This window comes from Taudactylus pleione, unplaced genomic scaffold (assembly GCF_031769625.1).
Source record: "Taudactylus pleione unplaced genomic scaffold, aTauple2 ptg000012l, whole genome shotgun sequence".
In the NCBI taxonomy this organism is placed as follows: domain Eukaryota; kingdom Metazoa; phylum Chordata; class Amphibia; order Anura; family Myobatrachidae; genus Taudactylus; species Taudactylus pleione.
The window spans coordinates 22,729,773-22,755,662 of NW_028284415.1; the positions used below are offsets into that span (position 1 = coordinate 22,729,773).

The 25,890-nt window shown below is 45.0% G+C and overlaps 1 protein-coding gene, 11 non-coding genes and 2 pseudogenes across 12 annotated transcripts; all 14 read right to left on the reverse strand.

Annotated features, from left to right (window-relative positions):
• Positions 1–743: 743 nt before the first annotated feature.
• On the reverse strand, positions 744–13,627 carry LOC148542622 (uncharacterized). The gene is made up of 3 exons (XM_088468520.1): positions 12,733–13,627; positions 10,543–11,311; positions 744–855 (listed from the first exon to the last, which is right to left on the reverse strand). The coding sequence occupies exons 1-3, from the start codon at positions 13,625–13,627 to the stop codon at positions 744–746; spliced, it is 1,776 nt and encodes a 591-aa protein (XP_088324646.1).
• LOC148542623 (U2 spliceosomal RNA) lies at positions 2,280–2,470 on the reverse strand. The gene has a single exon (XR_015877954.1). It is a non-coding gene; the product is annotated as a U2 spliceosomal RNA (small nuclear RNA).
• LOC148542624 (U2 spliceosomal RNA) lies at positions 3,870–4,060 on the reverse strand. The gene has a single exon (XR_015877956.1). It is a non-coding gene; the product is annotated as a U2 spliceosomal RNA (small nuclear RNA).
• LOC148542625 (U2 spliceosomal RNA) lies at positions 5,460–5,650 on the reverse strand. The gene has a single exon (XR_015877958.1). It is a non-coding gene; the product is annotated as a U2 spliceosomal RNA (small nuclear RNA).
• Positions 7,050–7,240, reverse strand: LOC148542626 (U2 spliceosomal RNA). Its single transcript, XR_015877960.1, has one exon. It is a non-coding gene; the product is annotated as a U2 spliceosomal RNA (small nuclear RNA).
• Positions 8,640–8,820, reverse strand: LOC148542627 (U2 spliceosomal RNA; annotated as a pseudogene).
• A 970-nt stretch (positions 13,628–14,597) lies between the features above and the next one.
• LOC148542628 (U2 spliceosomal RNA) lies at positions 14,598–14,697 on the reverse strand (annotated as a pseudogene).
• A 1,399-nt stretch (positions 14,698–16,096) lies between these two features.
• Positions 16,097–16,287, reverse strand: LOC148542629 (U2 spliceosomal RNA). Its single transcript, XR_015877962.1, has one exon. It is a non-coding gene; the product is annotated as a U2 spliceosomal RNA (small nuclear RNA).
• Positions 16,288–17,686: 1,399 nt separating this feature from the next.
• Positions 17,687–17,877, reverse strand: LOC148542630 (U2 spliceosomal RNA). The gene has a single exon (XR_015877964.1). It is a non-coding gene; the product is annotated as a U2 spliceosomal RNA (small nuclear RNA).
• A 1,399-nt stretch (positions 17,878–19,276) lies between these two features.
• Positions 19,277–19,467, reverse strand: LOC148542631 (U2 spliceosomal RNA). Its single transcript, XR_015877966.1, has one exon. It is a non-coding gene; the product is annotated as a U2 spliceosomal RNA (small nuclear RNA).
• Positions 19,468–20,868: 1,401 nt separating this feature from the next.
• LOC148542632 (U2 spliceosomal RNA) lies at positions 20,869–21,059 on the reverse strand. Its single transcript, XR_015877968.1, has one exon. It is a non-coding gene; the product is annotated as a U2 spliceosomal RNA (small nuclear RNA).
• Positions 21,060–22,460: 1,401 nt separating this feature from the next.
• On the reverse strand, positions 22,461–22,651 carry LOC148542633 (U2 spliceosomal RNA). Its single transcript, XR_015877971.1, has one exon. It is a non-coding gene; the product is annotated as a U2 spliceosomal RNA (small nuclear RNA).
• A 1,401-nt stretch (positions 22,652–24,052) lies between these two features.
• Positions 24,053–24,243, reverse strand: LOC148542634 (U2 spliceosomal RNA). The gene has a single exon (XR_015877973.1). It is a non-coding gene; the product is annotated as a U2 spliceosomal RNA (small nuclear RNA).
• A 1,401-nt stretch (positions 24,244–25,644) lies between these two features.
• LOC148542635 (U2 spliceosomal RNA) lies at positions 25,645–25,835 on the reverse strand. The gene has a single exon (XR_015877975.1). It is a non-coding gene; the product is annotated as a U2 spliceosomal RNA (small nuclear RNA).
• Positions 25,836–25,890: the final 55 nt, after the last annotated feature.

The following is a 25,890-nucleotide window of genomic DNA, read 5'->3' on the forward strand; positions in this document are numbered from 1 at the left end:
GCACAGTATCTCCATCCGCACGAGTGCTATTTCCATAAATAGGGCAATTTCTCATCAAATGACCAGCCTCTCCACACAGGTCACATTTCTTTCCTTGTGGGCAAAAAGAAGCCTCATGTCCTGGTTTTCCACAATTTCTACAACACTTCCCCACCATACATGAGTCTTTAGTATGTCCAAACTTACAGCAGTTTCTACAGTAAAAAGGCTGCTCTGGGTAGAAGAGGTATCCTCTAGCCCCACCAATTGAGAAATTTGCAGGGGGATGCATCACACCCCCAATCCCTTCAGGGTCTAAACGGAGCCTCACCCAAAATTTTGTTTTGCCATTAAAAATGCCCACATAATTCTGCAGCTGTGTACCCCCCCGTACAGAGGAACAATACCTCAGCAAAAAAGCTTTAATCTGATCTGGTGCCACAAAAGGATCGTACATATGTACTGTCACAGGTCTCTCAGACCCCATAAACAGAGGCAGGATCTGAATGCCTTTCATAAGGGGCTCATTAAGCTGCGCTCTTACCAGTTCGTAGCAAGTCAGACAGGCATGCGATGTGTAGAACGTAATATCATAAGTCCCGGCAGTTGGAAATTCCTGGATGCAGTACACATCCTCCTTCGTAATATCAGCTACGGGAACCAGGATCTTATCCCATACATGTCGCAGGGTCCTCCTCTGACCGGTAATACTTGCATCAAACTGTAGCCTGAAGGTATTCTTCACACCTGACATACTGGCAGTCTCACAGGACCCCAAAGTCGCCTCCTCTGATCTCCTTCCCGATATCCCAGGGCCCCCAGCCGGGGTACCCTGAATCCTCTGGCCGACCAAACACAGATAACTCTGCACTTGATCTTAGCCAAAAGGCCGAGAAGCGATAACCCATTAAGGGCACGGAAAAAACACGCTCCGTTCTGACCTGACTCACACAATCAAGGAGAATGCTAGAGCAGCCACCAATAATCTATGAAGAGCGGCCTCCTGCTGCTTGCGGCCCTGTCCAAGGTGCTTCCAGCTACTGCAATGACTGACCCACAGCAAGGGCCTTTTTTTTTTTTTTTTTTTTTTTTTTGTTGCCCACCACTTGCCTTTACCATAGCTTAGTTACAAGCAGAAGTGCTCTGGGTTTCTTTCCCATACTCTCTTGCTAGCTGCATGATTTGCATTGGCACCGCCTCCTGCAAACCTCTGCCACACCCACCCAAAAGACGCTTTGCGGCCTTCCTTTCTTCGAGCCGTGTCCCTGCAGTTTATTAGACAGTGTAACCCTTCATTGAAATGCTCAGAAACATTGCTCGGAATGTTCACAGTGTCTACGGAATGTTCAGGAAGAAGAGAATGTTGACAGTCAGAACACAGAATGTTGGTGCATTCTCATTCTAATTTTCAAACAACCAACATTCTACTCTGATGTCAGTGTGTTCTGATGTTTACAAGTATTGCACTTGCTTGCTGAGGTCCATTGGAGGGAGACACAGACCACGAGATGCTTTCTCCAATTGATTGTCCTTGCAAATAGGGACCCAAAAAGGTTTCTTGATGGTCGCACGATGCCGAAAGAGGCACATTTAAACCCGTAACAAAACCATTTATTGGAAACAAATTGCTTGACCAAATGAGCGCCAATTTCAAAAGATTAAGCATAAACCTAGTCTCCCAAATTTCTATGTGGGGACAAAGTTTGCAAAATATTCAAGTTGTCCAAATGAAAAGATGGCCAATTCACGACTGCAAAAGTTCAATCTATCCATGTGCAAAAGTTCAATCTATCCGTGTGGTTGGTTGACACTTCTTGGTGCCAAAAAAGTGAAAAAGAGACGCAAACGAATTCAAAATCTAAATGTGGCATCACCTGGGTGGGTTGGAAAATCAGAGCTCAAACTGTAGCATACGTTCATTATGCAATACGTTCTTTGTGCAATTGATTTCCAAATTACTCTGCAACTCAACTCCAATGATATATAATTTGGGTTCAATCCCAGACATAGGCCTAAATGGAGAAAAACAAATGTAGACACAATAAGGCACCAGACGAGACGACACCAAATAAACAGATCTTGTTTATTTTCAGTAGTTACGTACATAAACCAAATGAAGTGTTAAGAAGTGCCAAAGTGCAAGCAGGTGAGTGCAGGAGGCGCAGCAGGTGGTGGTATTGTCATTTGATTGCATGACGTGCAGACACAGGCAAAAGACTAGTTTGTTGAATCTGTAAGAATGAAACAAAGTGAAACGAAAGAGTTAAATAGTTCTTTTCTATTTTTGGATAACAGTTTAGGAAAGGTGCACCGGTCCTGGAAGTAATGCAATACCAGGTCAATGCGTGGAGTGGACAGAGCAAGCTCTTCTTCCATCTCCCTGTTCTAAAAATCCATTTAATATATGGCCCCCAGATAGGGGGCGTATCAGATATTAAACTGATAAGAACAGATACTACACTTGATCTTAGCCAAAAGGCCGAGAAGCGATAACCCATTAAGGGCACGGAAAAAACACGCTCCGTTCTGACCTGACTCACACAATCAAGGAGAATGCTAGAGCAGCCACCAATAATCTATGAAGAGCGGCCTCCTGCTGCTTGCGGCCCTGTCCAAGGTGCTTCCAGCTACTGCAATGACTGACCCACAGCAAGGGCCTTTTTTTTTTTTTTTTTTTTTTTTTTGTTGCCCACCACTTGCCTTTACCATAGCTTAGTTACAAGCAGAAGTGCTCTGGGTTTCTTTCCCATACTCTCTTGCTAGCTGCATGATTTGCATTGGCACCGCCTCCTGCAAACCTCTGCCACACCCACCCAAAAGACGCTTTGCGGCCTTCCTTTCTTCGAGCCGTGTCCCTGCAGTTTATTAGACAGTGTAACCCTTCATTGAAATGCTCAGAAACATTGCTCGGAATGTTCACAGTGTCTACGGAATGTTCAGGAAGAAGAGAATGTTGACAGTCAGAACACAGAATGTTGGTGCATTCTCATTCTAATTTTCAAACAACCAACATTCTACTCTGATGTCAGTGTGTTCTGATGTTTACAAGTATTGCACTTGCTTGCTGAGGTCCATTGGAGGGAGACACAGACCACGAGATGCTTTCTCCAATTGATTGTCCTTGCAAATAGGGACCCAAAAAGGTTTCTTGATGGTCGCACGATGCCGAAAGAGGCACATTTAAACCCGTAACAAAACCATTTATTGGAAACAAATTGCTTGACCAAATGAGCGCCAATTTCAAAAGATTAAGCATAAACCTAGTCTCCCAAATTTCTATGTGGGGACAAAGTTTGCAAAATATTCAAGTTGTCCAAATGAAAAGATGGCCAATTCACGACTGCAAAAGTTCAATCTATCCATGTGCAAAAGTTCAATCTATCCGTGTGGTTGGTTGACACTTCTTGGTGCCAAAAAAGTGAAAAAGAGACGCAAACGAATTCAAAATCTAAATGTGGCATCACCTGGGTGGGTTGGAAAATCAGAGCTCAAACTGTAGCATACGTTCATTATGCAATACGTTCTTTGTGCAATTGATTTCCAAATTACTCTGCAACTCAACTCCAATGATATATAATTTGGGTTCAATCCCAGACATAGGCCTAAATGGAGAAAAACAAATGTAGACACAATAAGGCACCAGACGAGACGACACCAAATAAACAGATCTTGTTTATTTTCAGTAGTTACGTACATAAACCAAATGAAGTGTTAAGAAGTGCCAAAGTGCAAGCAGGTGAGTGCAGGAGGCGCAGCAGGTGGTGGTATTGTCATTTGATTGCATGACGTGCAGACACAGGCAAAAGACTAGTTTGTTGAATCTGTAAGAATGAAACAAAGTGAAACGAAAGAGTTAAATAGTTCTTTTCTATTTTTGGATAACAGTTTAGGAAAGGTGCACCGGTCCTGGAAGTAATGCAATACCAGGTCAATGCGTGGAGTGGACAGAGCAAGCTCTTCTTCCATCTCCCTGTTCTAAAAATCCATTTAATATATGGCCCCCAGATAGGGGGCGTATCAGATATTAAACTGATAAGAACAGATACTACACTTGATCTTAGCCAAAAGGCCGAGAAGCGATAACCCATTAAGGGCACGGAAAAAACACGCTCCGTTCTGACCTGACTCACACAATCAAGGAGAATGCTAGAGCAGCCACCAATAATCTATGAAGAGCGGCCTCCTGCTGCTTGCGGCCCTGTCCAAGGTGCTTCCAGCTACTGCAATGACTGACCCACAGCAAGGGCCTTTTTTTTTTTTTTTTTTTTTTTTTTGTTGCCCACCACTTGCCTTTACCATAGCTTAGTTACAAGCAGAAGTGCTCTGGGTTTCTTTCCCATACTCTCTTGCTAGCTGCATGATTTGCATTGGCACCGCCTCCTGCAAACCTCTGCCACACCCACCCAAAAGACGCTTTGCGGCCTTCCTTTCTTCGAGCCGTGTCCCTGCAGTTTATTAGACAGTGTAACCCTTCATTGAAATGCTCAGAAACATTGCTCGGAATGTTCACAGTGTCTACGGAATGTTCAGGAAGAAGAGAATGTTGACAGTCAGAACACAGAATGTTGGTGCATTCTCATTCTAATTTTCAAACAACCAACATTCTACTCTGATGTCAGTGTGTTCTGATGTTTACAAGTATTGCACTTGCTTGCTGAGGTCCATTGGAGGGAGACACAGACCACGAGATGCTTTCTCCAATTGATTGTCCTTGCAAATAGGGACCCAAAAAGGTTTCTTGATGGTCGCACGATGCCGAAAGAGGCACATTTAAACCCGTAACAAAACCATTTATTGGAAACAAATTGCTTGACCAAATGAGCGCCAATTTCAAAAGATTAAGCATAAACCTAGTCTCCCAAATTTCTATGTGGGGACAAAGTTTGCAAAATATTCAAGTTGTCCAAATGAAAAGATGGCCAATTCACGACTGCAAAAGTTCAATCTATCCATGTGCAAAAGTTCAATCTATCCGTGTGGTTGGTTGACACTTCTTGGTGCCAAAAAAGTGAAAAAGAGACGCAAACGAATTCAAAATCTAAATGTGGCATCACCTGGGTGGGTTGGAAAATCAGAGCTCAAACTGTAGCATACGTTCATTATGCAATACGTTCTTTGTGCAATTGATTTCCAAATTACTCTGCAACTCAACTCCAATGATATATAATTTGGGTTCAATCCCAGACATAGGCCTAAATGGAGAAAAACAAATGTAGACACAATAAGGCACCAGACGAGACGACACCAAATAAACAGATCTTGTTTATTTTCAGTAGTTACGTACATAAACCAAATGAAGTGTTAAGAAGTGCCAAAGTGCAAGCAGGTGAGTGCAGGAGGCGCAGCAGGTGGTGGTATTGTCATTTGATTGCATGACGTGCAGACACAGGCAAAAGACTAGTTTGTTGAATCTGTAAGAATGAAACAAAGTGAAACGAAAGAGTTAAATAGTTCTTTTCTATTTTTGGATAACAGTTTAGGAAAGGTGCACCGGTCCTGGAAGTAATGCAATACCAGGTCAATGCGTGGAGTGGACAGAGCAAGCTCTTCTTCCATCTCCCTGTTCTAAAAATCCATTTAATATATGGCCCCCAGATAGGGGGCGTATCAGATATTAAACTGATAAGAACAGATACTACACTTGATCTTAGCCAAAAGGCCGAGAAGCGATAACCCATTAAGGGCACGGAAAAAACACGCTCCGTTCTGACCTGACTCACACAATCAAGGAGAATGCTAGAGCAGCCACCAATAATCTATGAAGAGCGGCCTCCTGCTGCTTGCGGCCCTGTCCAAGGTGCTTCCAGCTACTGCAATGACTGACCCACAGCAAGGGCCTTTTTTTTTTTTTTTTTTTTTTTTTTGTTGCCCACCACTTGCCTTTACCATAGCTTAGTTACAAGCAGAAGTGCTCTGGGTTTCTTTCCCATACTCTCTTGCTAGCTGCATGATTTGCATTGGCACCGCCTCCTGCAAACCTCTGCCACACCCACCCAAAAGACGCTTTGCGGCCTTCCTTTCTTCGAGCCGTGTCCCTGCAGTTTATTAGACAGTGTAACCCTTCATTGAAATGCTCAGAAACATTGCTCGGAATGTTCACAGTGTCTACGGAATGTTCAGGAAGAAGAGAATGTTGACAGTCAGAACACAGAATGTTGGTGCATTCTCATTCTAATTTTCAAACAACCAACATTCTACTCTGATGTCAGTGTGTTCTGATGTTTACAAGTATTGCACTTGCTTGCTGAGGTCCATTGGAGGGAGACACAGACCACGAGATGCTTTCTCCAATTGATTGTCCTTGCAAATAGGGACCCAAAAAGGTTTCTTGATGGTCGCACGATGCCGAAAGAGGCACATTTAAACCCGTAACAAAACCATTTATTGGAAACAAATTGCTTGACCAAATGAGCGCCAATTTCAAAAGATTAAGCATAAACCTAGTCTCCCAAATTTCTATGTGGGGACAAAGTTTGCAAAATATTCAAGTTGTCCAAATGAAAAGATGGCCAATTCACGACTGCAAAAGTTCAATCTATCCATGTGCAAAAGTTCAATCTATCCGTGTGGTTGGTTGACACTTCTTGGTGCCAAAAAAGTGAAAAAGAGACGCAAACGAATTCAAAATCTAAATGTGGCATCACCTGGGTGGGTTGGAAAATCAGAGCTCAAACTGTAGCATACGTTCATTATGCAATACGTTCTTTGTGCAATTGATTTCCAAATTACTCTGCAACTCAACTCCAATGATATATAATTTGGGTTCAATCCCAGACATAGGCCTAAATGGAGAAAAACAAATGTAGACACAATAAGGCACCAGACGAGACGACACCAAATAAACAGATCTTGTTTATTTTCAGTAGTTACGTACATAAACCAAATGAAGTGTTAAGAAGTGCCAAAGTGCAAGCAGGTGAGTGCAGGAGGCGCAGCAGGTGGTGGTATTGTCATTTGATTGCATGACGTGCAGACACAGGCAAAAGACTAGTTTGTTGAATCTGTAAGAATGAAGCAAAGTGAAACGAAAGAGTTAAATAGTTCTTTTCTATTTTTGGATAACAGTTTAGGAAAGGTGCACCGGTCCTGGAAGTAATGCAATACCAGGTCAATGCGTGGAGTGGACAGAGCAAGCTCTTCTTCCATCTCCCTGTTCTAAAAATCCATTTAATATATGGCCCCCAGATAGGGGGCGTATCAGATATTAAACTGATAAGAACAGATACTACACTTGATCTTAGCCAAAAGGCCGAGAAGCGATAACCCATTAAGGGCACGGAAAAAACACGCTCCGTTCTGACCTGACTCACACAATCAAGGAGAATGCTAGAGCAGCCACCAATAATCTATGAAGAGCGGCCTCCTGCTGCTTGCGGCCCTGTCCAAGGTGCTTCCAGCTACTGCAATGACTGACCCACAGCAAGGGCCTTTTTTTTTTTTTTTTTTTTTTTTTTGTTGCCCACCACTTGCCTTTACCATAGCTTAGTTACAAGCAGAAGTGCTCTGGGTTTCTTTCCCATACTCTCTTGCTAGCTGCATGATTTGCATTGGCACCGCCTCCTGCAAACCTCTGCCACACCCACCCAAAAGACGCTTTGCGGCCTTCCTTTCTTCGAGCCGTGTCCCTGCAGTTTATTAGACAGTGTAACCCTTCATTGAAATGCTCAGAAACATTGCTCGGAATGTTCACAGTGTCTACGGAATGTTCAGGAAGAAGAGAATGTTGACAGTCAGAACACAGAATGTTGGTGCATTCTCATTCTAATTTTCAAACAACCAACATTCTACTCTGATGTCAGTGTGTTCTGATGTTTACAAGTATTGCACTTGCTTGCTGAGGTCCATTGGAGGGAGACACAGACCACGAGATGCTTTCTCCAATTGATTGTCCTTGCAAATAGGGACCCAAAAAGGTTTCTTGATGGTCGCACGATGCCGAAAGAGGCACATTTAAACCCGTAACAAAACCATTTATTGGAAACAAATTGCTTGACCAAATGAGCGCCAATTTCAAAAGATTAAGCATAAACCTAGTCTCCCAAATTTCTATGTGGGGACAAAGTTTGCAAAATATTCAAGTTGTCCAAATGAAAAGATGGCCAATTCACGACTGCAAAAGTTCAATCTATCCATGTGCAAAAGTTCAATCTATCCGTGTGGTTGGTTGACACTTCTTGGTGCCAAAAAAGTGAAAAAGAGACGCAAACGAATTCAAAATCTAAATGTGGCATCACCTGGGTGGGTTGGAAAATCAGAGCTCAAACTGTAGCATACGTTCATTATGCAATACGTTCTTTGTGCAATTGATTTCCAAATTACTCTGCAACTCAACTCCAATGATATATAATTTGGGTTCAATCCCAGACATAGGCCTAAATGGAGAAAAACAAATGTAGACACAATAAGGCACCAGACGAGACGACACCAAATAAACAGATCTTGTTTATTTTCAGTAGTTACGTACATAAACCAAATGAAGTGTTAAGAAGTGCCAAAGTGCAAGCAGGTGAGTGCAGGAGGCGCAGCAGGTGGTGGTATTGTCATTTGATTGCATGACGTGCAGACACAGGCAAAAGACTAGTTTGTTGAATCTGTAAGAATGAAACAAAGTGAAACGAAAGAGTTAAATAGTTCTTTTCTATTTTTGGATAACAGTTTAGGAAAGGTGCACCGGTCCTGGAAGTAATGCAATACCAGGTCAATGCGTGGAGTGGACAGAGCAAGCTCTTCTTCCATCTCCCTGTTCTAAAAATCCATTTAATATATGGCCCCCAGATAGGGGGCGTATCAGATATTAAACTGATAAGAACAGATTTTTTTTTTTTGATTGAAAAAAGCATTCTTTATTAACATAAAGATGGCAAAAAACATACATAAATCACACATACAAGTGTACTGTGTCGCAGCACAGCCTAAACCCAATACACTATCAAACATAATCAAACATACAATATAATGCATTGCAAAACATATAGCACAAGGCATCCTATACTATACATAATACTTTGCATTATTCATTCACTACTTAAACAAAAACAACAATCAACAAGGTCTATGGGTGTGGAGGGTAGAGGGGAAGGGAGGGGGGAATCACAGAACTGAAGTTTTTATTGAAAGACAGACACATATATGGGAAGGGTAAATAAATAGAAAGACATATCAACAAAACATCAGTCTCTGTGAAAAATGGGGGAAGGGGCCACTGTCCCAGTCCTTGTTGGACAATCAAGCATGGGGGGAGGGGGCAGAAGAAGGGGGGTTTAGTCCTCTTCTTCCTCAGGGCTGTCCATGATGGAATAGTCTCTTAGCAGGCTGTGAATCAGCCTGCGACAGTCCTGGATAGACATCCTCTCCCTCCGCAGAATGAGGCGATTCCTGGCAAGCCACAAAGCGTCCTTAACACAGTTCATAAGGCGCCAGGCCTCCTGGATTGCCCCATAGGTGTGGGTGCCAGGAAACAGTCCGTAAAGTACCGAGTGGTACGAAAGGTTGCTCCTTGGCACACAGTCTTTGAGTTCATTTTCCAGGGCATCTAACAACAACTGTGCATAAGTACAGTCCCAAAACAAGTGCATAGCTGTTTCCTCGTGAGAGATGCACCAGGGGCAATGTCTGTACCTGCACAGGTTACGGGAGTGCATGAATGTCCTTAGGGGCAGACCCCCTTGGATTGCCATCCATGACATGTCCTTGTGTCTATTTGTGAGCCTTTTGGAGGCCACATTGTCCCATACCTGCTTGGCAGTTGCTGAAGGGAGCCCTGGAATAGGCTCCATGACGTCTTTTGCTCTGATGAGCTTGTGGATAGTCTTTGGTTTCCACAAGTCAGGTTTAACTCCCTCCAGTTGGTGCTCCCTCACAAACTTGGACACGTCCAGGTAGAACCAGGGAGTGTTCCAGTTGTAAGGGATGGAGCTGTCCCACTTAGCCCAGCCTAGGGCCCTCCAAAGGGGTAGGAGGAAAAAGCGAGACATGGAGTTTCCTGCAGAGTCATTATCAGTCTCACACAAAGTCCTGCGGATACAGTTGCAAACAAAGAAGGCTCGCAGCATGGTGGGGATATCTGGTATTCCCTTTCCACCTTTGAGGGGCTCCTTGTACATAACTGTCCGCTTTACTCTGTCCATCTTGGAGCCCCAGATGAAGTGAAACACTGCCCTTGTGATGGCCCTGCAGACCGTGACCAGAGGTGGCCAGGCCTGCGCTGTGTACTGCAGAACGGGAAGGATCTCGTTGCGCAGTACAAGTGCTTTTCCTTCGATGGTAAGGTCTCTGAGGCTCCACAGTCCAATTTTTTGCCTTACAGTGGCAAGTCTTTCGTCCCAGCACTTCAGGGCCGCACCTTCACCACCAAGCCAGACTCCCAGAATTTTGATGAAGTCCGGCTTGACAGCAAAGGGGAATGGAGCGGAGGATGACAGGTGCCACTGCCCGAACAGCATAGCCTCTGACTTCCCGCAGTTGACTTTTGCCCCTGAAGCTCGGCCGAAGCTCTCGCAGGTCTGGACGAGTGCTGTCACCGAACTCTGGTCAGCGCAGAAGACAGTGACGTCGTCCATGTACAGCGAGCACTTGGCCTCTCTACGGTCTGGACCCGGTGCGATGACCCCTCTGATCTCTGGTTTCCGTCTGATGCATACAGCCAGGAGCTCTATAACACAAACAAAAAGAAGAGGTGAAAGAGGGCAGCCTTGTCTGACCCCAGATAGAATAGGAAAGGGGTCAGTCTTCCAGCCGTTCACCAACACCGAGCTGTGAATATCAAGGTACATCAGGTTAACATACGTGCAAAACATTTCACCAAGCCCAAACCTCTGCAGGACCCTACCCATCAACTCATGTGAGACACGGTCAAAGGCCTTCTCCTGGTCAAGGCTGACCAGAGCCGCATGCACGTTCCGGTCCTTGATGTAATGGACCGTGTCTCTGAGGAGGGCAAGGCTATCTGCAATCCTGCGGCCAGGAATGCCGCAGGTCTGGTCCGGGTGAATGATCTGTCCGATGACAGCCTTCAGCCTGTTGGCAAGTACCTTGGCCAGGATCTTGTAGTCCACGTTCAGGAGAGAGATGGGCCTCCAATTTTTCAGCTCACATCTCTCCCCCTTACGCTTATACAAGATCGTGATCAGTCCCTCCCTCAGTGAAGGAGGCATTTTGCCCTCCACCACCATCTCCTTGTACAGCTCGAGCAGGTCCGGGCCAATGAGGTCCCACAGCGCTACATAGAGCTCTGCTGGGAGACCATCACTGCCCGGGGTCCTGCCCTGCCTAAAGGATTTAGCGGCAGAGTGCAACTCCTCCAACACCAAGGGAGCATCCATGGCTGCTTTACCTGCAGGATCAATAGTGTTAGTGATACCTGACAGGAACTCATCAGCCACAGTACTGTCCGTCGTCTTTGGGGAGTAGAGGTCGCCATAGTAGTCCGTGATGACCTTCATGACGCCCTCCTTCCCCTGCCTGGGAATACCGGTCTCATCTCGCAGCTCAGTCAGGGGCGTGTGGCCAGAGTGGAGTTTCCTGAAAAAGAAAGAGTTACATTTCTCACCCTTCTCCAGGTTCTCCACCTTGGAACGGAAGACGATGCGTCTGGATTCCTCCTCGAAGTGCCCTTTCAGGCTCTTTTTGGTCTCCTCCAGATCATCTCTCACGTCCCAGCCGCACCGTTGGAGGTCCTGCAGGGACTGCAGTTGTCTCTGCAGTCCCTTGAAGTTCCTCTTTCGGTCGCACGCCTGTTGTCTTCCTTTGACCTGAAAGAAACTGCGAATGTTAGCCTTAACATATTCCCACCAATCACTCATGCATTCAAAATAGCATTTATCATTCTTCCATGTGATGTAGGCATCCTTCAGCTCGGCCAGCACCTCCTCCCTTTCCAGCAGAGCACAGTTCAACTTCCAGGAGCCTGGGCCAGGAGGAAAACCATTGCCCAGGTCTCCTTGGAAGAGAATGGCTCTGTGGTCAGAGAAGAAGCAGGGAACCATAGCATGCCTGTTCTGCTTCACTGCTCTAGAGGTAAACACAAAGTCAATGCGGGAATGCACCGAGCCATCGGGGCGGCTCCACGTGTAATTCACGGAGCCAGCCCCCATGGAGCCCACAGCATCCCGCAGAGAAGCTTCGGTTACCATTTCTATGAGCAGTTTAGATGTCAAATCAAGCTTAGCAGTGTTGCAGGTGCTGCGTCCATCCTCTTCCATGGGGCAGTTGAAATCTCCGGCCATCACTACTGCCCTAGTGGTTGCGAGCTGCAGCCGCAGGGTCTGGAAAAGCTCCAAACGCTCGTTCTTACCAGGGGGTGCATACACACAGATTAGCCTAATAGGCTCACCTGCCCAGGAGCCGTCTACGATAAGCAATCTGCCGCAGACGAGCTCCTGAACAGAATCTAGTGTGAAGAGGCTCCCCCTAATAAGAATGGCGACCCCTGCAGACTTACACTCACCCCCACCAGACCAATAGGACGGACCGTGAGACCACTGCCGGCCCAGATGTCTATAAGACCTGGAAAAAGGAATAGAGCATTCCTGCAACATGTAAACATCACATTTCTGAGTATCTAAAAATGCAAACACAGACTGTCTTCTAAACTTATCCTTAATACTCCTCACATTAATGGTAAAAAGGGAAAAAGACACCATTAGTTGGGAGAAAAAAGGTTAGAACACGGAAAATACATTTAGCTACCACTCTTGTCGGGCGGTGCTTCCTCTTGAACGGTTGCTGGGTCGCCCTGTTGGGGCGGCTGCATACAGCTCTGGATCAGCTGTTCGATTAAGTTGTCAGCATTAAGGTCAGGTACTACCTCCTCCACGAGGCTTTCCACCATCGCCTCCATCTCGTCCTCTAGTGGAAGAGGGTTCTCGACCTGTTCTACCGCCAACTTCTTGGAAGGGTCGGGGTCAGCAGCTGGGCTGTCAAACTCCTTTCGCTTCCTGCTCGACTGTTGAGTGCCTGCAGAGGGTACAAGAGGGGGAAACTCTTCCTCGGAGAGGAGAGAGACAGGGGGGGTGGAAGAGACAGTGGGATGGAGAAGGGAGCGGGAGGGAGAGGGGGGAGGGGTTGTGCCAGCAGTGGGGGTGGGAGTTGCTGTCACAGTGGGAGGAGGGCGTGGGGTAGGATGGGTGGGAAGGGGTGGGGTAGGAAGGGTAGGACGGGTGCGGGGGGGTGGGGTGGGGGTGGAAGGTTTCTTACCCTCCTGGCGCCTCTGCTGGCCTTGTCCAGTCACTGCTGCCACATAGGATTTTGCCCTATTGGGGCAGTCTCTGTAGACATGGTTCACCTCCCCACAGAGGTTGCATGTCTTCTGGGTGGGGCAATCCTTGGTGTCGTGTCCCGCCACCTTGCACTTCTTGCAGGCTGCCACCTTGCAGTCTCTCCCAATGTGGTCCTTCCCACCGCAGGTCTTGCAGATCCGCGGCTGGTCCGGATAACTGAGAAATCCTGCAGATGCGCCCAGGGAGAAGAACTGTGGCAGGTGCACAACTCCATCGGGGCTCCAGTTATCTTTTAGGAGCTTGACGATGACAGCCCACTTGCCTGTCCAGAAGCCATTCCTGTCCAGGATCTTGGAGGGCTCCTTGATCACCGTGCAGAAACGGCCCAGGAAAGTGGCGATGTCCTTGCCAGGCGTGTGTGGGTTCCGCATTGAAACCGTCACCCGCCTCTCCTCTCTTTGAATAGGGCAATTGCCCACAAAGCGAGAGAAAGGGGATTCAGGCCTCGCCGCTTTCACCGCTTCCCAGTACCTCTTGCAGATTGCAATGGAGGCAAAGGTCACATAAAAGATCCCCTTGAGATAGTTCTGTATGCTGAGGGTTTCAGCAGTCGAGAACCCCTGCTCAAGGACCATCTTCTTGCCGAAGGTCTCCGTCGTCATGTCCGGCATCTTTCCTTCCACCTCCTTCAGCTTCATCACGACGGTCTGCCTCATCCAGGGCTCCAAGGCTGGGGTACCCTTGGGCTGGGTCTGGCTGGGCTTCTCGGTGGCTGTTGCTGGAGGGGCGGTGGAGGTGGATGGGACCTGGTCGGGCAGAGCTTCGGCCGGCTTCGGTCCCTTCTTTGCCGCCTTCTTCCTGGCAGAGGTGGCTGGAGCGGAGGCTGAGGCTGGCACCGGGGTGGGGGCAGCTGAGGCCATCTCTCCTGCTTCTTGCCCGGGGTCGAAGTTGGGCTGGAGAAGGGTCTGCGGCGGTCGGAGGTCGGAAGTCGCTTTCGCAGAGGGCAGAGCAAACAAGTCTAACCCAATGCCAGTCGAAGTCCTTCCTCGTCGCGGTCGCAGGGTCTGGTCGCCGCTGGTCGGAGGTCGGGAGACGGCTTCGCAGAGGGCAGAGCAAACAAGTCTAGCCCAATGCTGGTCGAAGTCCTTCCTCGTCGCAGGGTCTGGTCGTCGCTGGTCGGAGGTCGGTTTCACAGAGGGCAGAGCAAACAAGTCTGACCCTCTGCTACTTGTAGTCCTTCCTCGTCGCAGTCGGCAGTCTGGGGGACGCTGGTCGGAGCTTGGCAGTCGCTTCTTCAGAGGGCAGAGCAGCAAGTCTAACCCTCGGCAAGTCGAATCCTTCTTCCTCTCAGCAGTCCTCTTTCAGCTTCCTCGGCCGGTGCAGGTCCAGAAAAAATGCGGCAGCAGGTCCTCTGGAGCCCGAGTGTAGTCACAGTCCAGTCAGTCAGCACTGATAAGAACAGATACTACACTTGATCTTAGCCAAAAGGCCGAGAAGCGATAACCCATTAAGGGCACGGAAAAAACACGCTCCGTTCTGACCTGACTCACACAATCAAGGAGAATGCTAGAGCAGCCACCAATAATCTATGAAGAGCGGCCTCCTGCTGCTTGCGGCCCTGTCCAAGGTGCTTCCAGCTACTGCAATGACTGACCCACAGCAAGGGCCTTTTTTTTTTTTTTTTTTTTTTTTTTGTTGCCCACCACTTGCCTTTACCATAGCTTAGTTACAAGCAGAAGTGCTCTGGGTTTCTTTCCCATACTCTCTTGCTAGCTGCATGATTTGCATTGGCACCGCCTCCTGCAAACCTCTGCCACACCCACCCAAAAGACGCTTTGCGGCCTTCCTTTCTTCGAGCCGTGTCCCTGCAGTTTATTAGACAGTGTAACCCTTCATTGAAATGCTCAGAAACATTGCTCGGAATGTTCACAGTGTCTACGGAATGTTCAGGAAGAAGAGAATGTTGACAGTCAGAACACAGAATGTTGGTGCATTCTCATTCTAATTTTCAAACAACCAACATTCTACTCTGATGTCAGTGTGTTCTGATGTTTACAAGTATTGCACTTGCTTGCTGAGGTCCATTGGAGGGAGACACAGACCACGAGATGCTTTCTCCAATTGATTGTCCTTGCAAATAGGGACCCAAAAAGGTTTCTTGATGGTCGCACGATGCCGAAAGAGGCACATTTAAACCCGTAACAAAACCATTTATTGGAAACAAATTGCTTGACCAAATGAGCGCCAATTTCAAAAGATTAAGCATAAACCTAGTCTCCCAAATTTCTATGTGGGGACAAAGTTTGCAAAATATTCAAGTTGTCCAAATGAAAAGATGGCCAATTCACGACTGCAAAAGTTCAATCTATCCATGTGCAAAAGTTCAATCTATCCGTGTGGTTGGTTGACACTTCTTGGTGCCAAAAAAGTGAAAAAGAGACGCAAACGAATTCAAAATCTAAATGTGGCATCACCTGGGTGGGTTGGAAAATCAGAGCTCAAACTGTAGCATACGTTCATTATGCAATACGTTCTTTGTGCAATTGATTTCCAAATTACTCTGCAACTCAACTCCAATGATATATAATTTGGGTTCAATCCCAGACATAGGCCTAAATGGAGAAAAACAAATGTAGACACAATAAGGCACCAGACGAGACGACACCAAATAAACAGATCTTGTTTATTTTCAGTAGTTACGTACATAAACCAAATGAAGTGTTAAGAAGTGCCAAAGTGCAAGCAGGTGAGTGCAGGAGGCGCAGCAGGTGGTGGTATTGTCATTTGATTGCATGACGTGCAGACACAGGCAAAAGACTAGTTTGTTGAATCTGTAAGAATGAAACAAAGTGAAACGAAAGAGTTAAATAGTTCTTTTCTATTTTTGGATAACAGTTTAGGAAAGGTGCACCGGTCCTGGAAGTAATGCAATACCAGGTCAATGCGTGGAGTGGACAGAGCAAGCTCTTCTTCCATCTCCCTGTTCTAAAAATCCATTTAATATATGGCCCCCAGATAGGGGGCGTATCAGATATTAAACTGATAAGAACAGATACTACACTTGATCTTAGCCAAAAGGCCGAGAAGCGATAACCCATTAAGGGCACGGAAAAAACACGCTCCGTTCTGACCTGACTCACACAATCAAGGAGAATGCTAGAGCAGCCACCAATAATCTATGAAGAGCGGCCTCCTGCTGCTTGCGGCCCTGTCCAAGGTGCTTCCAGCTACTGCAATGACTGACCCACAGCAAGGGCCTTTTTTTTTTTTTTTTTTTTTTTTTTGTTGCCCACCACTTGCCTTTACCATAGCTTAGTTACAAGCAGAAGTGCTCTGGGTTTCTTTCCCATACTCTCTTGCTAGCTGCATGATTTGCATTGGCACCGCCTCCTGCAAACCTCTGCCACACCCACCCAAAAGACGCTTTGCGGCCTTCCTTTCTTCGAGCCGTGTCCCTGCAGTTTATTAGACAGTGTAACCCTTCATTGAAATGCTCAGAAACATTGCTCGGAATGTTCACAGTGTCTACGGAATGTTCAGGAAGAAGAGAATGTTGACAGTCAGAACACAGAATGTTGGTGCATTCTCATTCTAATTTTCAAACAACCAACATTCTACTCTGATGTCAGTGTGTTCTGATGTTTACAAGTATTGCACTTGCTTGCTGAGGTCCATTGGAGGGAGACACAGACCACGAGATGCTTTCTCCAATTGATTGTCCTTGCAAATAGGGACCCAAAAAGGTTTCTTGATGGTCGCACGATGCCGAAAGAGGCACATTTAAACCCGTAACAAAACCATTTATTGGAAACAAATTGCTTGACCAAATGAGCGCCAATTTCAAAAGATTAAGCATAAACCTAGTCTCCCAAATTTCTATGTGGGGACAAAGTTTGCAAAATATTCAAGTTGTCCAAATGAAAAGATGGCCAATTCACGACTGCAAAAGTTCAATCTATCCATGTGCAAAAGTTCAATCTATCCGTGTGGTTGGTTGACACTTCTTGGTGCCAAAAAAGTGAAAAAGAGACGCAAACGAATTCAAAATCTAAATGTGGCATCACCTGGGTGGGTTGGAAAATCAGAGCTCAAACTGTAGCATACGTTCATTATGCAATACGTTCTTTGTGCAATTGATTTCCAAATTACTCTGCAACTCAACTCCAATGATATATAATTTGGGTTCAATCCCAGACATAGGCCTAAATGGAGAAAAACAAATGTAGACACAATAAGGCACCAGACGAGACGACACCAAATAAACAGATCTTGTTTATTTTCAGTAGTTACGTACATAAACCAAATGAAGTGTTAAGAAGTGCCAAAGTGCAAGCAGGTGAGTGCAGGAGGCGCAGCAGGTGGTGGTATTGTCATTTGATTGCATGACGTGCAGACACAGGCAAAAGACTAGTTTGTTGAATCTGTAAGAATGAAACAAAGTGAAACGAAAGAGTTAAATAGTTCTTTTCTATTTTTGGATAACAGTTTAGGAAAGGTGCACCGGTCCTGGAAGTAATGCAATACCAGGTCAATGCGTGGAGTGGACAGAGCAAGCTCTTCTTCCATCTCCCTGTTCTAAAAATCCATTTAATATATGGCCCCCAGATAGGGGGCGTATCAGATATTAAACTGATAAGAACAGATACTACACTTGATCTTAGCCAAAAGGCCGAGAAGCGATAACCCATTAAGGGCACGGAAAAAACACGCTCCGTTCTGACCTGACTCACACAATCAAGGAGAATGCTAGAGCAGCCACCAATAATCTATGAAGAGCGGCCTCCTGCTGCTTGCGGCCCTGTCCAAGGTGCTTCCAGCTACTGCAATGACTGACCCACAGCAAGGGCCTTTTTTTTTTTTTTTTTTTTTTTTTTGTTGCCCACCACTTGCCTTTACCATAGCTTAGTTACAAGCAGAAGTGCTCTGGGTTTCTTTCCCATACTCTCTTGCTAGCTGCATGATTTGCATTGGCACCGCCTCCTGCAAACCTCTGCCACACCCACCCAAAAGACGCTTTGCGGCCTTCCTTTCTTCGAGCCGTGTCCCTGCAGTTTATTAGACAGTGTAACCCTTCATTGAAATGCTCAGAAACATTGCTCGGAATGTTCACAGTGTCTACGGAATGTTCAGGAAGAAGAGAATGTTGACAGTCAGAACACAGAATGTTGGTGCATTCTCATTCTAATTTTCAAACAACCAACATTCTACTCTGATGTCAGTGTGTTCTGATGTTTACAAGTATTGCACTTGCTTGCTGAGGTCCATTGGAGGGAGACACAGACCACGAGATGCTTTCTCCAATTGATTGTCCTTGCAAATAGGGACCCAAAAAGGTTTCTTGATGGTCGCACGATGCCGAAAGAGGCACATTTAAACCCGTAACAAAACCATTTATTGGAAACAAATTGCTTGACCAAATGAGCGCCAATTTCAAATGATTAAGCATAAACCTAGTCTCCCAAATTTCTATGTGGGGACAAAGTTTGCAAAATATTCAAGTTGTCCAAATGAAAAGATGGCCAATTCACGACTGCAAAAGTTCAATCTATCCATGTGCAAAAGTTCAATCTATCCGTGTGGTTGGTTGACACTTCTTGGTGCCAAAAAAGTGAAAAAGAGACGCAAACGAATTCAAAATCTAAATGTGGCATCACCTGGGTGGGTTGGAAAATCAGAGCTCAAACTGTAGCATACGTTCATTATGCAATACGTTCTTTGTGCAATTGATTTCCAAATTACTCTGCAACTCAACTCCAATGATATATAATTTGGGTTCAATCCCAGACATAGGCCTAAATGGAGAAAAACAAATGTAGACACAATAAGGCAGCAGACGAGACGACACCAAATAAACAGATCTTGTTTATTTTCAGTAGTTACGTACATAAACCAAATGAAGTGTTAAGAAGTGCCAAAGTGCAAGCAGGTGAGTGCAGGAGGCGCAGCAGGTGGTGGTATTGTCATTTGATTGCATGACGTGCAGACACAGGCAAAAGACTAGTTTGTTGAATCTGTAAGAATGAAACAAAGTGAAACGAAAGAGTTAAATAGTTCTTTTCTATTTTTGGATAACAGTTTAGGAAAGGTGCACCGGTCCTGGAAGTAATGCAATACCAGGTCAATGCGTGGAGTGGACAGAGCAAGCTCTTCTTCCATCTCCCTGTTCTAAAAATCCATTTAATATATGGCCCCCAGATAGGGGGCGTATCAGATATTAAACTGATAAGAACAGATACTACACTTGATCTTAGCCAAAAGGCCGAGAAGCGATAACCCATTAAGGGCACGGAAAAAACACGCTCCGTTCTGACCTGACTCACACAATCAAGGAGAATGCTAGAGCAGCCACCAATAATCTATGAAGAGCGGCCTCCTGCTGCTTGCGGCCCTGTCCAAGGTGCTTCCAGCTACTGCAATGACTGACCCACAGCAAGGGCCTTTTTTTTTTTTTTTTTTTTTTTTTTTTTTTGCCCACCACTTGCCTTTACCATAGCTTAGTTACAAGCAGAAGTGCTTTGGGTTTCTTTCCCATACTCTCTTGCTAGCTGCATGATTTGCATTGGCACCGCCTCCTGCAAACCTCTGCCACACCCACCCAAAAGACGCTTTGCGGCCTTCCTTTCTTCGAGCCGTGTCCCTGCAGTTTATTAGACAGTGTAACCCTTCATTGAAATGCTCAGAAACATTGCTCGGAATGTTCACAGTGTCTACGGAATGTTCAGGAAGAAGAGAATGTTGACAGTCAGAACACAGAATGTTGGTGCATTCTCATTCTAATTTTCAAACAACCAACATTCTACTCTGATGTCAGTGTGTTCTGATGTTTACAAGTATTGCACTTGCTTGCTGAGGTCCATTGGAGGGAGACACAGACCACGAGATGCTTTCTCCAATTGATTGTCCTTGCAAATAGGGACCCAAAAAGGTTTCTTGATGGTCGCACGATGCCGAAAGAGGCACATTTAAACCCGTAACAAAACCATTTATTGGAAACAAATTGCTTGACCAAATGAGCGCCAATTTCAAATGATTAAGCATAAACCTAGTCTCCCAAATTTCTATGTGGGGACAAAGTTTGCAAAATATTCAAGTTGTCCAAATGAAAAGATGGCCAATTCACGACTGCAAAAGTTCAATCTATCCATGTGCAAAAGTTCAATCTATCCGTGTGGTTGGTTGACACTTCTTGGTGCCAAAAAAGTGAAAAAGAGACGCAAACGAATTCAAAATCTAAATGTGGCATCACCTGGGTGGGTTGGAAAATCAGAGCTCAAACTGTAGCATACGTTCATTATGCAATACGTTCTTTGTGCAATTGATTTCCAAATTACTCTGCAACTCAACTCCAATGATATATAATTTGGGTTCAATCCCAGACATAGGCCTAAATGGAGAAAAACAAATGTAGACACAATAAGGCAGCAGACGAGACGACACCAAATAAACAGATCTTGTTTATTTTCAGTAGTTACGTACATAAACCAAATGAAGTGTTAAGAAGTGCCAAAGTGCAAGCAGGTGAGTGCAGGAGGCGCAGCAGGTGGTGGTATTGTCATTTGATTGCATGACGTGCAGACACAGGCAAAAGACTAGTTTGTTGAATCTGTAAGAATGAAACAAAGTGAAACGAAAGAGTTAAATAGTTCTTTTCTATTTTTGGATAACAGTTTAGGAAAGGTGCACCGGTCCTGGAAGTAATGCAATACCAGGTCAATGCGTGGAGTGGACAGAGCAAGCTCTTCTTCCATCTCCCTGTTCTAAAAATCCATTTAATATATGGCCCCCAGATAGGGGGCGTATCAGATATTAAACTGATAAGAACAGATACTACACTTGATCTTAGCCAAAAGGCCGAGAAGCGATAACCCATTAAGGGCACGGAAAAAACACGCTCCGTTCTGACCTGACTCACACAATCAAGGAGAATGCTAGAGCAGCCACCAATAATCTATGAAGAGCGGCCTCCTGCTGCTTGCGGCCCTGTCCAAGGTGCTTCCAGCTACTGCAATGACTGACCCACAGCAAGGGCCTTTTTTTTTTTTTTTTTTTTTTTTTTTTTTTGCCCACCACTTGCCTTTACCATAGCTTAGTTACAAGCAGAAGTGCTTTGGGTTTCTTTCCCATACTCTCTTGCTAGCTGCATGATTTGCATTGGCACCGCCTCCTGCAAACCTCTGCCACACCCACCCAAAAGACGCTTTGCGGCCTTCCTTTCTTCGAGCCGTGTCCCTGCAGTTTATTAGACAGTGTAACCCTTCATTGAAATGCTCAGAAACATTGCTCGGAATGTTCACAGTGTCTACGGAATGTTCAGGAAGAAGAGAATGTTGACAGTCAGAACACAGAATGTTGGTGCATTCTCATTCTAATTTTCAAACAACCAACATTCTACTCTGATGTCAGTGTGTTCTGATGTTTACAAGTATTGCACTTGCTTGCTGAGGTCCATTGGAGGGAGACACAGACCACGAGATGCTTTCTCCAATTGATTGTCCTTGCAAATAGGGACCCAAAAAGGTTTCTTGATGGTCGCACGATGCCGAAAGAGGCACATTTAAACCCGTAACAAAACCATTTATTGGAAACAAATTGCTTGACCAAATGAGCGCCAATTTCAAATGATTAAGCATAAACCTAGTCTCCCAAATTTCTATGTGGGGACAAAGTTTGCAAAATATTCAAGTTGTCCAAATGAAAAGATGGCCAATTCACGACTGCAAAAGTTCAATCTATCCATGTGCAAAAGTTCAATCTATCCGTGTGGTTGGTTGACACTTCTTGGTGCCAAAAAAGTGAAAAAGAGACGCAAACGAATTCAAAATCTAAATGTGGCATCACCTGGGTGGGTTGGAAAATCAGAGCTCAAACTGTAGCATACGTTCATTATGCAATACGTTCTTTGTGCAATTGATTTCCAAATTACTCTGCAACTCAACTCCAATGATATATAATTTGGGTTCAATCCCAGACATAGGCCTAAATGGAGAAAAACAAATGTAGACACAATAAGGCAGCAGACGAGACGACACCAAATAAACAGATCTTGTTTATTTTCAGTAGTTACGTACATAAACCAAATGAAGTGTTAAGAAGTGCCAAAGTGCAAGCAGGTGAGTGCAGGAGGCGCAGCAGGTGGTGGTATTGTCATTTGATTGCATGACGTGCAGACACAGGCAAAAGACTAGTTTGTTGAATCTGTAAGAATGAAACAAAGTGAAACGAAAGAGTTAAATAGTTCTTTTCTATTTTTGGATAACAGTTTAGGAAAGGTGCACCGGTCCTGGAAGTAATGCAATACCAGGTCAATGCGTGGAGTGGACAGAGCAAGCTCTTCTTCCATCTCCCTGTTCTAAAAATCCATTTAATATATGGCCCCCAGATAGGGGGCGTATCAGATATTAAACTGATAAGAACAGATACTACACTTGATCTTAGCCAAAAGGCCGAGAAGCGATAACCCATTAAGGGCACGGAAAAAACACGCTCCGTTCTGACCTGACTCACACAATCAAGGAGAATGCTAGAGCAGCCACCAATAATCTATGAAGAGCGGCCTCCTGCTGCTTGCGGCCCTGTCCAAGGTGCTTCCAGCTACTGCAATGACTGACCCACAGCAAGGGCCTTTTTTTTTTTTTTTTTTTTTTTTTTTTTTTGCCCACCACTTGCCTTTACCATAGCTTAGTTACAAGCAGAAGTGCTTTGGGTTTCTTTCCCATACTCTCTTGCTAGCTGCATGATTTGCATTGGCACCGCCTCCTGCAAACCTCTGCCACACCCACCCAAAAGACGCTTTGCGGCCTTCCTTTCTTCGAGCCGTGTCCCTGCAGTTTATTAGACAGTGTAACCCTTCATTGAAATGCTCAGAAACATTGCTCGGAATGTTCACAGTGTCTACGGAATGTTCAGGAAGAAGAGAATGTTGACAGTCAGAACACAGAATGTTGGTGCATTCTCATTCTAATTTTCAAACAACCAACATTCTACTCTGATGTCAGTGTGTTCTGATGTTTACAAGTATTGCACTTGCTTGCTGAGGTCCATTGGAGGGAGACACAGACCACGAGATGCTTTCTCCAATTGATTGTCCTTGCAAATAGGGACCCAAAAAGGTTTCTTGATGGTCGCACGATGCCGAAAGAGGCACATTTAAACCCGTAACAAAACCATTTATTGGAAACAAATTGCTTGACCAAATGAGCGCCAATTTCAAATGATTAAGCATAAACCTAGTCTCCCAAATTTCTATGTGGGGACAAAGTTTGCAAAATATTCAAGTTGTCCAAATGAAAAGATGGCCAATTCACGACTGCAAAAGTTCAATCTATCCATGTGCAAAAGTTCAATCTATCCGTGTGGTTGGTTGACACTTCTTGGTGCCAAAAAAGTGAAAAAGAGACGCAAACGAATTCAAAATCTAAATGTGGCATCACCTGGGTGGGTTGGAAAATCAGAGCTCAAACTGTAGCATACGTTCATTATGCAATACGTTCTTTGTGCAATTGATTTCCAAATTACTCTGCAACTCAACTCCAATGATATATAATTTGGGTTCAATCCCAGACATAGGCCTAAATGGAGAAAAACAAATGTAGACACAATAAGGCAGCAGACGAGACGACACCAAATAAACAGATCTTGTTTATTTTCAGTAGTTACGTACATAAACCAAATGAAGTGTTAAGAAGTGCCAAAGTGCAAGCAGGTGAGTGCAGGAGGCGCAGCAGGTGGTGGTATTGTCATTTGATTGCATGACGTGCAGACACAGGCAAAAGACTAGTTTGTTGAATCTGTAAGAATGAAACAAAGTGAAACGAAAGAGTTAAATAGTTCTTTTCTATTTTTGGATAACAGTTTAGGAAAGGTGCACCGGTCCTGGAAGTAATGCAATACCAGGTCAATGCGTGGAGTGGACAGAGCAAGCTCTTCTTCCATCTCCCTGTTCTAAAAATCCATTTAATATATGGCCCCCAGATAGGGGGCGTATCAGATATTAAACTGATAAGAACAGATACTACACTTGATCTTAGCCAAAAGGCCGAGAAGCGATAACCCATTAAGGGCACGGAAAAAACACGCTCCGTTCTGACCTGACTCACACAATCAAGGAGAATGCTAGAGCAGCCACCAATAATCTATGAAGAGCGGCCTCCTGCTGCTTGCGGCCCTGTCCAAGGTGCTTCCAGCTACTGCAATGACTGACCCACAGCAAGGGCCTTTTTTTTTTTTTTTTTTTTTTTTTTTTTTTGCCCACCACTTGCCTTTACCATAGCTTAGTTACAAGCAGAAGTGCTTTGGGTTTCTTTCCCATACTCTCTTGCTAGCTGCATGATTTGCATTGGCACCGCCTCCTGCAAACCTCTGCCACACCCACCCAAAAGACGCTTTGCGGCCTTCCTTTCTTCGAGCCGTGTCCCTGCAGTTTATTAGACAGTGTAACCCTTCATTGAAATGCTCAGAAACATTGCTCGGAATGTTCACAGTGTCTACGGAATGTTCAGGAAGAAGAGAATGTTGACAGTCAGAACACAGAATGTTGGTGCATTCTCATTCTAATTTTCAAACAACCAACATTCTACTCTGATGTCAGTGTGTTCTGATGTTTACAAGTATTGCACTTGCTTGCTGAGGTCCATTGGAGGGAGACACAGACCACGAGATGCTTTCTCCAATTGATTGTCCTTGCAAATAGGGACCCAAAAAGGTTTCTTGATGGTCGCACGATGCCGAAAGAGGCACATTTAAACCCGTAACAAAACCATTTATTGGAAACAAATTGCTTGACCAAATGAGCGCCAATTTCAAATGATTAAGCATAAACCTAGTCTCCCAAATTTCTATGTGGGGACAAAGTTTGCAAAATATTCAAGTTGTCCAAATGAAAAGATGGCCAATTCACGACTGCAAAAGTTCAATCTATCCATGTGCAAAAGTTCAATCTATCCGTGTGGTTGGTTGACACTTCTTGGTGCCAAAAAAGTGAAAAAGAGACGCAAACGAATTCAAAATCTAAATGTGGCATCACCTGGGTGGGTTGGAAAATCAGAGCTCAAACTGTAGCATACGTTCATTATGCAATACGTTCTTTGTGCAATTGATTTCCAAATTACTCTGCAACTCAACTCCAATGATATATAATTTGGGTTCAATCCCAGACATAGGCCTAAATGGAGAAAAACAAATGTAGACACAATAAGGCAGCAGACGAGACGACACCAAATAAACAGATCTTGTTTATTTTCAGTAGTTACGTACATAAACCAAATGAAGTGTTAAGAAGTGCCAAAGTGCAAGCAGGTGAGTGCAGGAGGCGCAGCAGGTGGTGGTATTGTCATTTGATTGCATGACGTGCAGACACAGGCAAAAGACTAGTTTGTTGAATCTGTAAGAATGAAACAAAGTGAAACGAAAGAGTTAAATAGTTCTTTTCTATTTTTGGATAACAGTTTAGGAAAGGTGCACCGGTCCTGGAAGTAATGCAATACCAGGTCAATGCGTGGAGTGGACAGAGCAAGCTCTTCTTCCATCTCCCTGTTCTAAAAATCCATTTAATATATGGCCCCCAGATAGGGGGCGTATCAGATATTAAACTGATAAGAACAGATACTACACTTGATCTTAGCCAAAAGGCCGAGAAGCGATAACCCATTAAGGGCACGGAAAAAACACGCTCCGTTCTGACCTGACTCACACAATC

Bases quoted from the DNA above. Each gene is read 5' to 3' on its own strand.
- LOC148542622 (XM_088468520.1), bottom strand. From the start codon at position 13,627: ATGCGGAACCCACACACGCCTGGCAAGGACATCGCCACTTTCCTGGGC. The intron at 11,312-12,732 runs GTATGCAGCCGC...TTGATCCTGCAG, and splicing joins CGAACAGCTGATCCAGAGCT to GTAAAGCAGCCATGGATGCT. The intron at 856-10,542 runs GTACATGGACGA...CTTTTGGCTAAG, and splicing joins AGAGAGGCCAAGTGCTCGCT to ATCAAGTGCAGAGTTATCTG.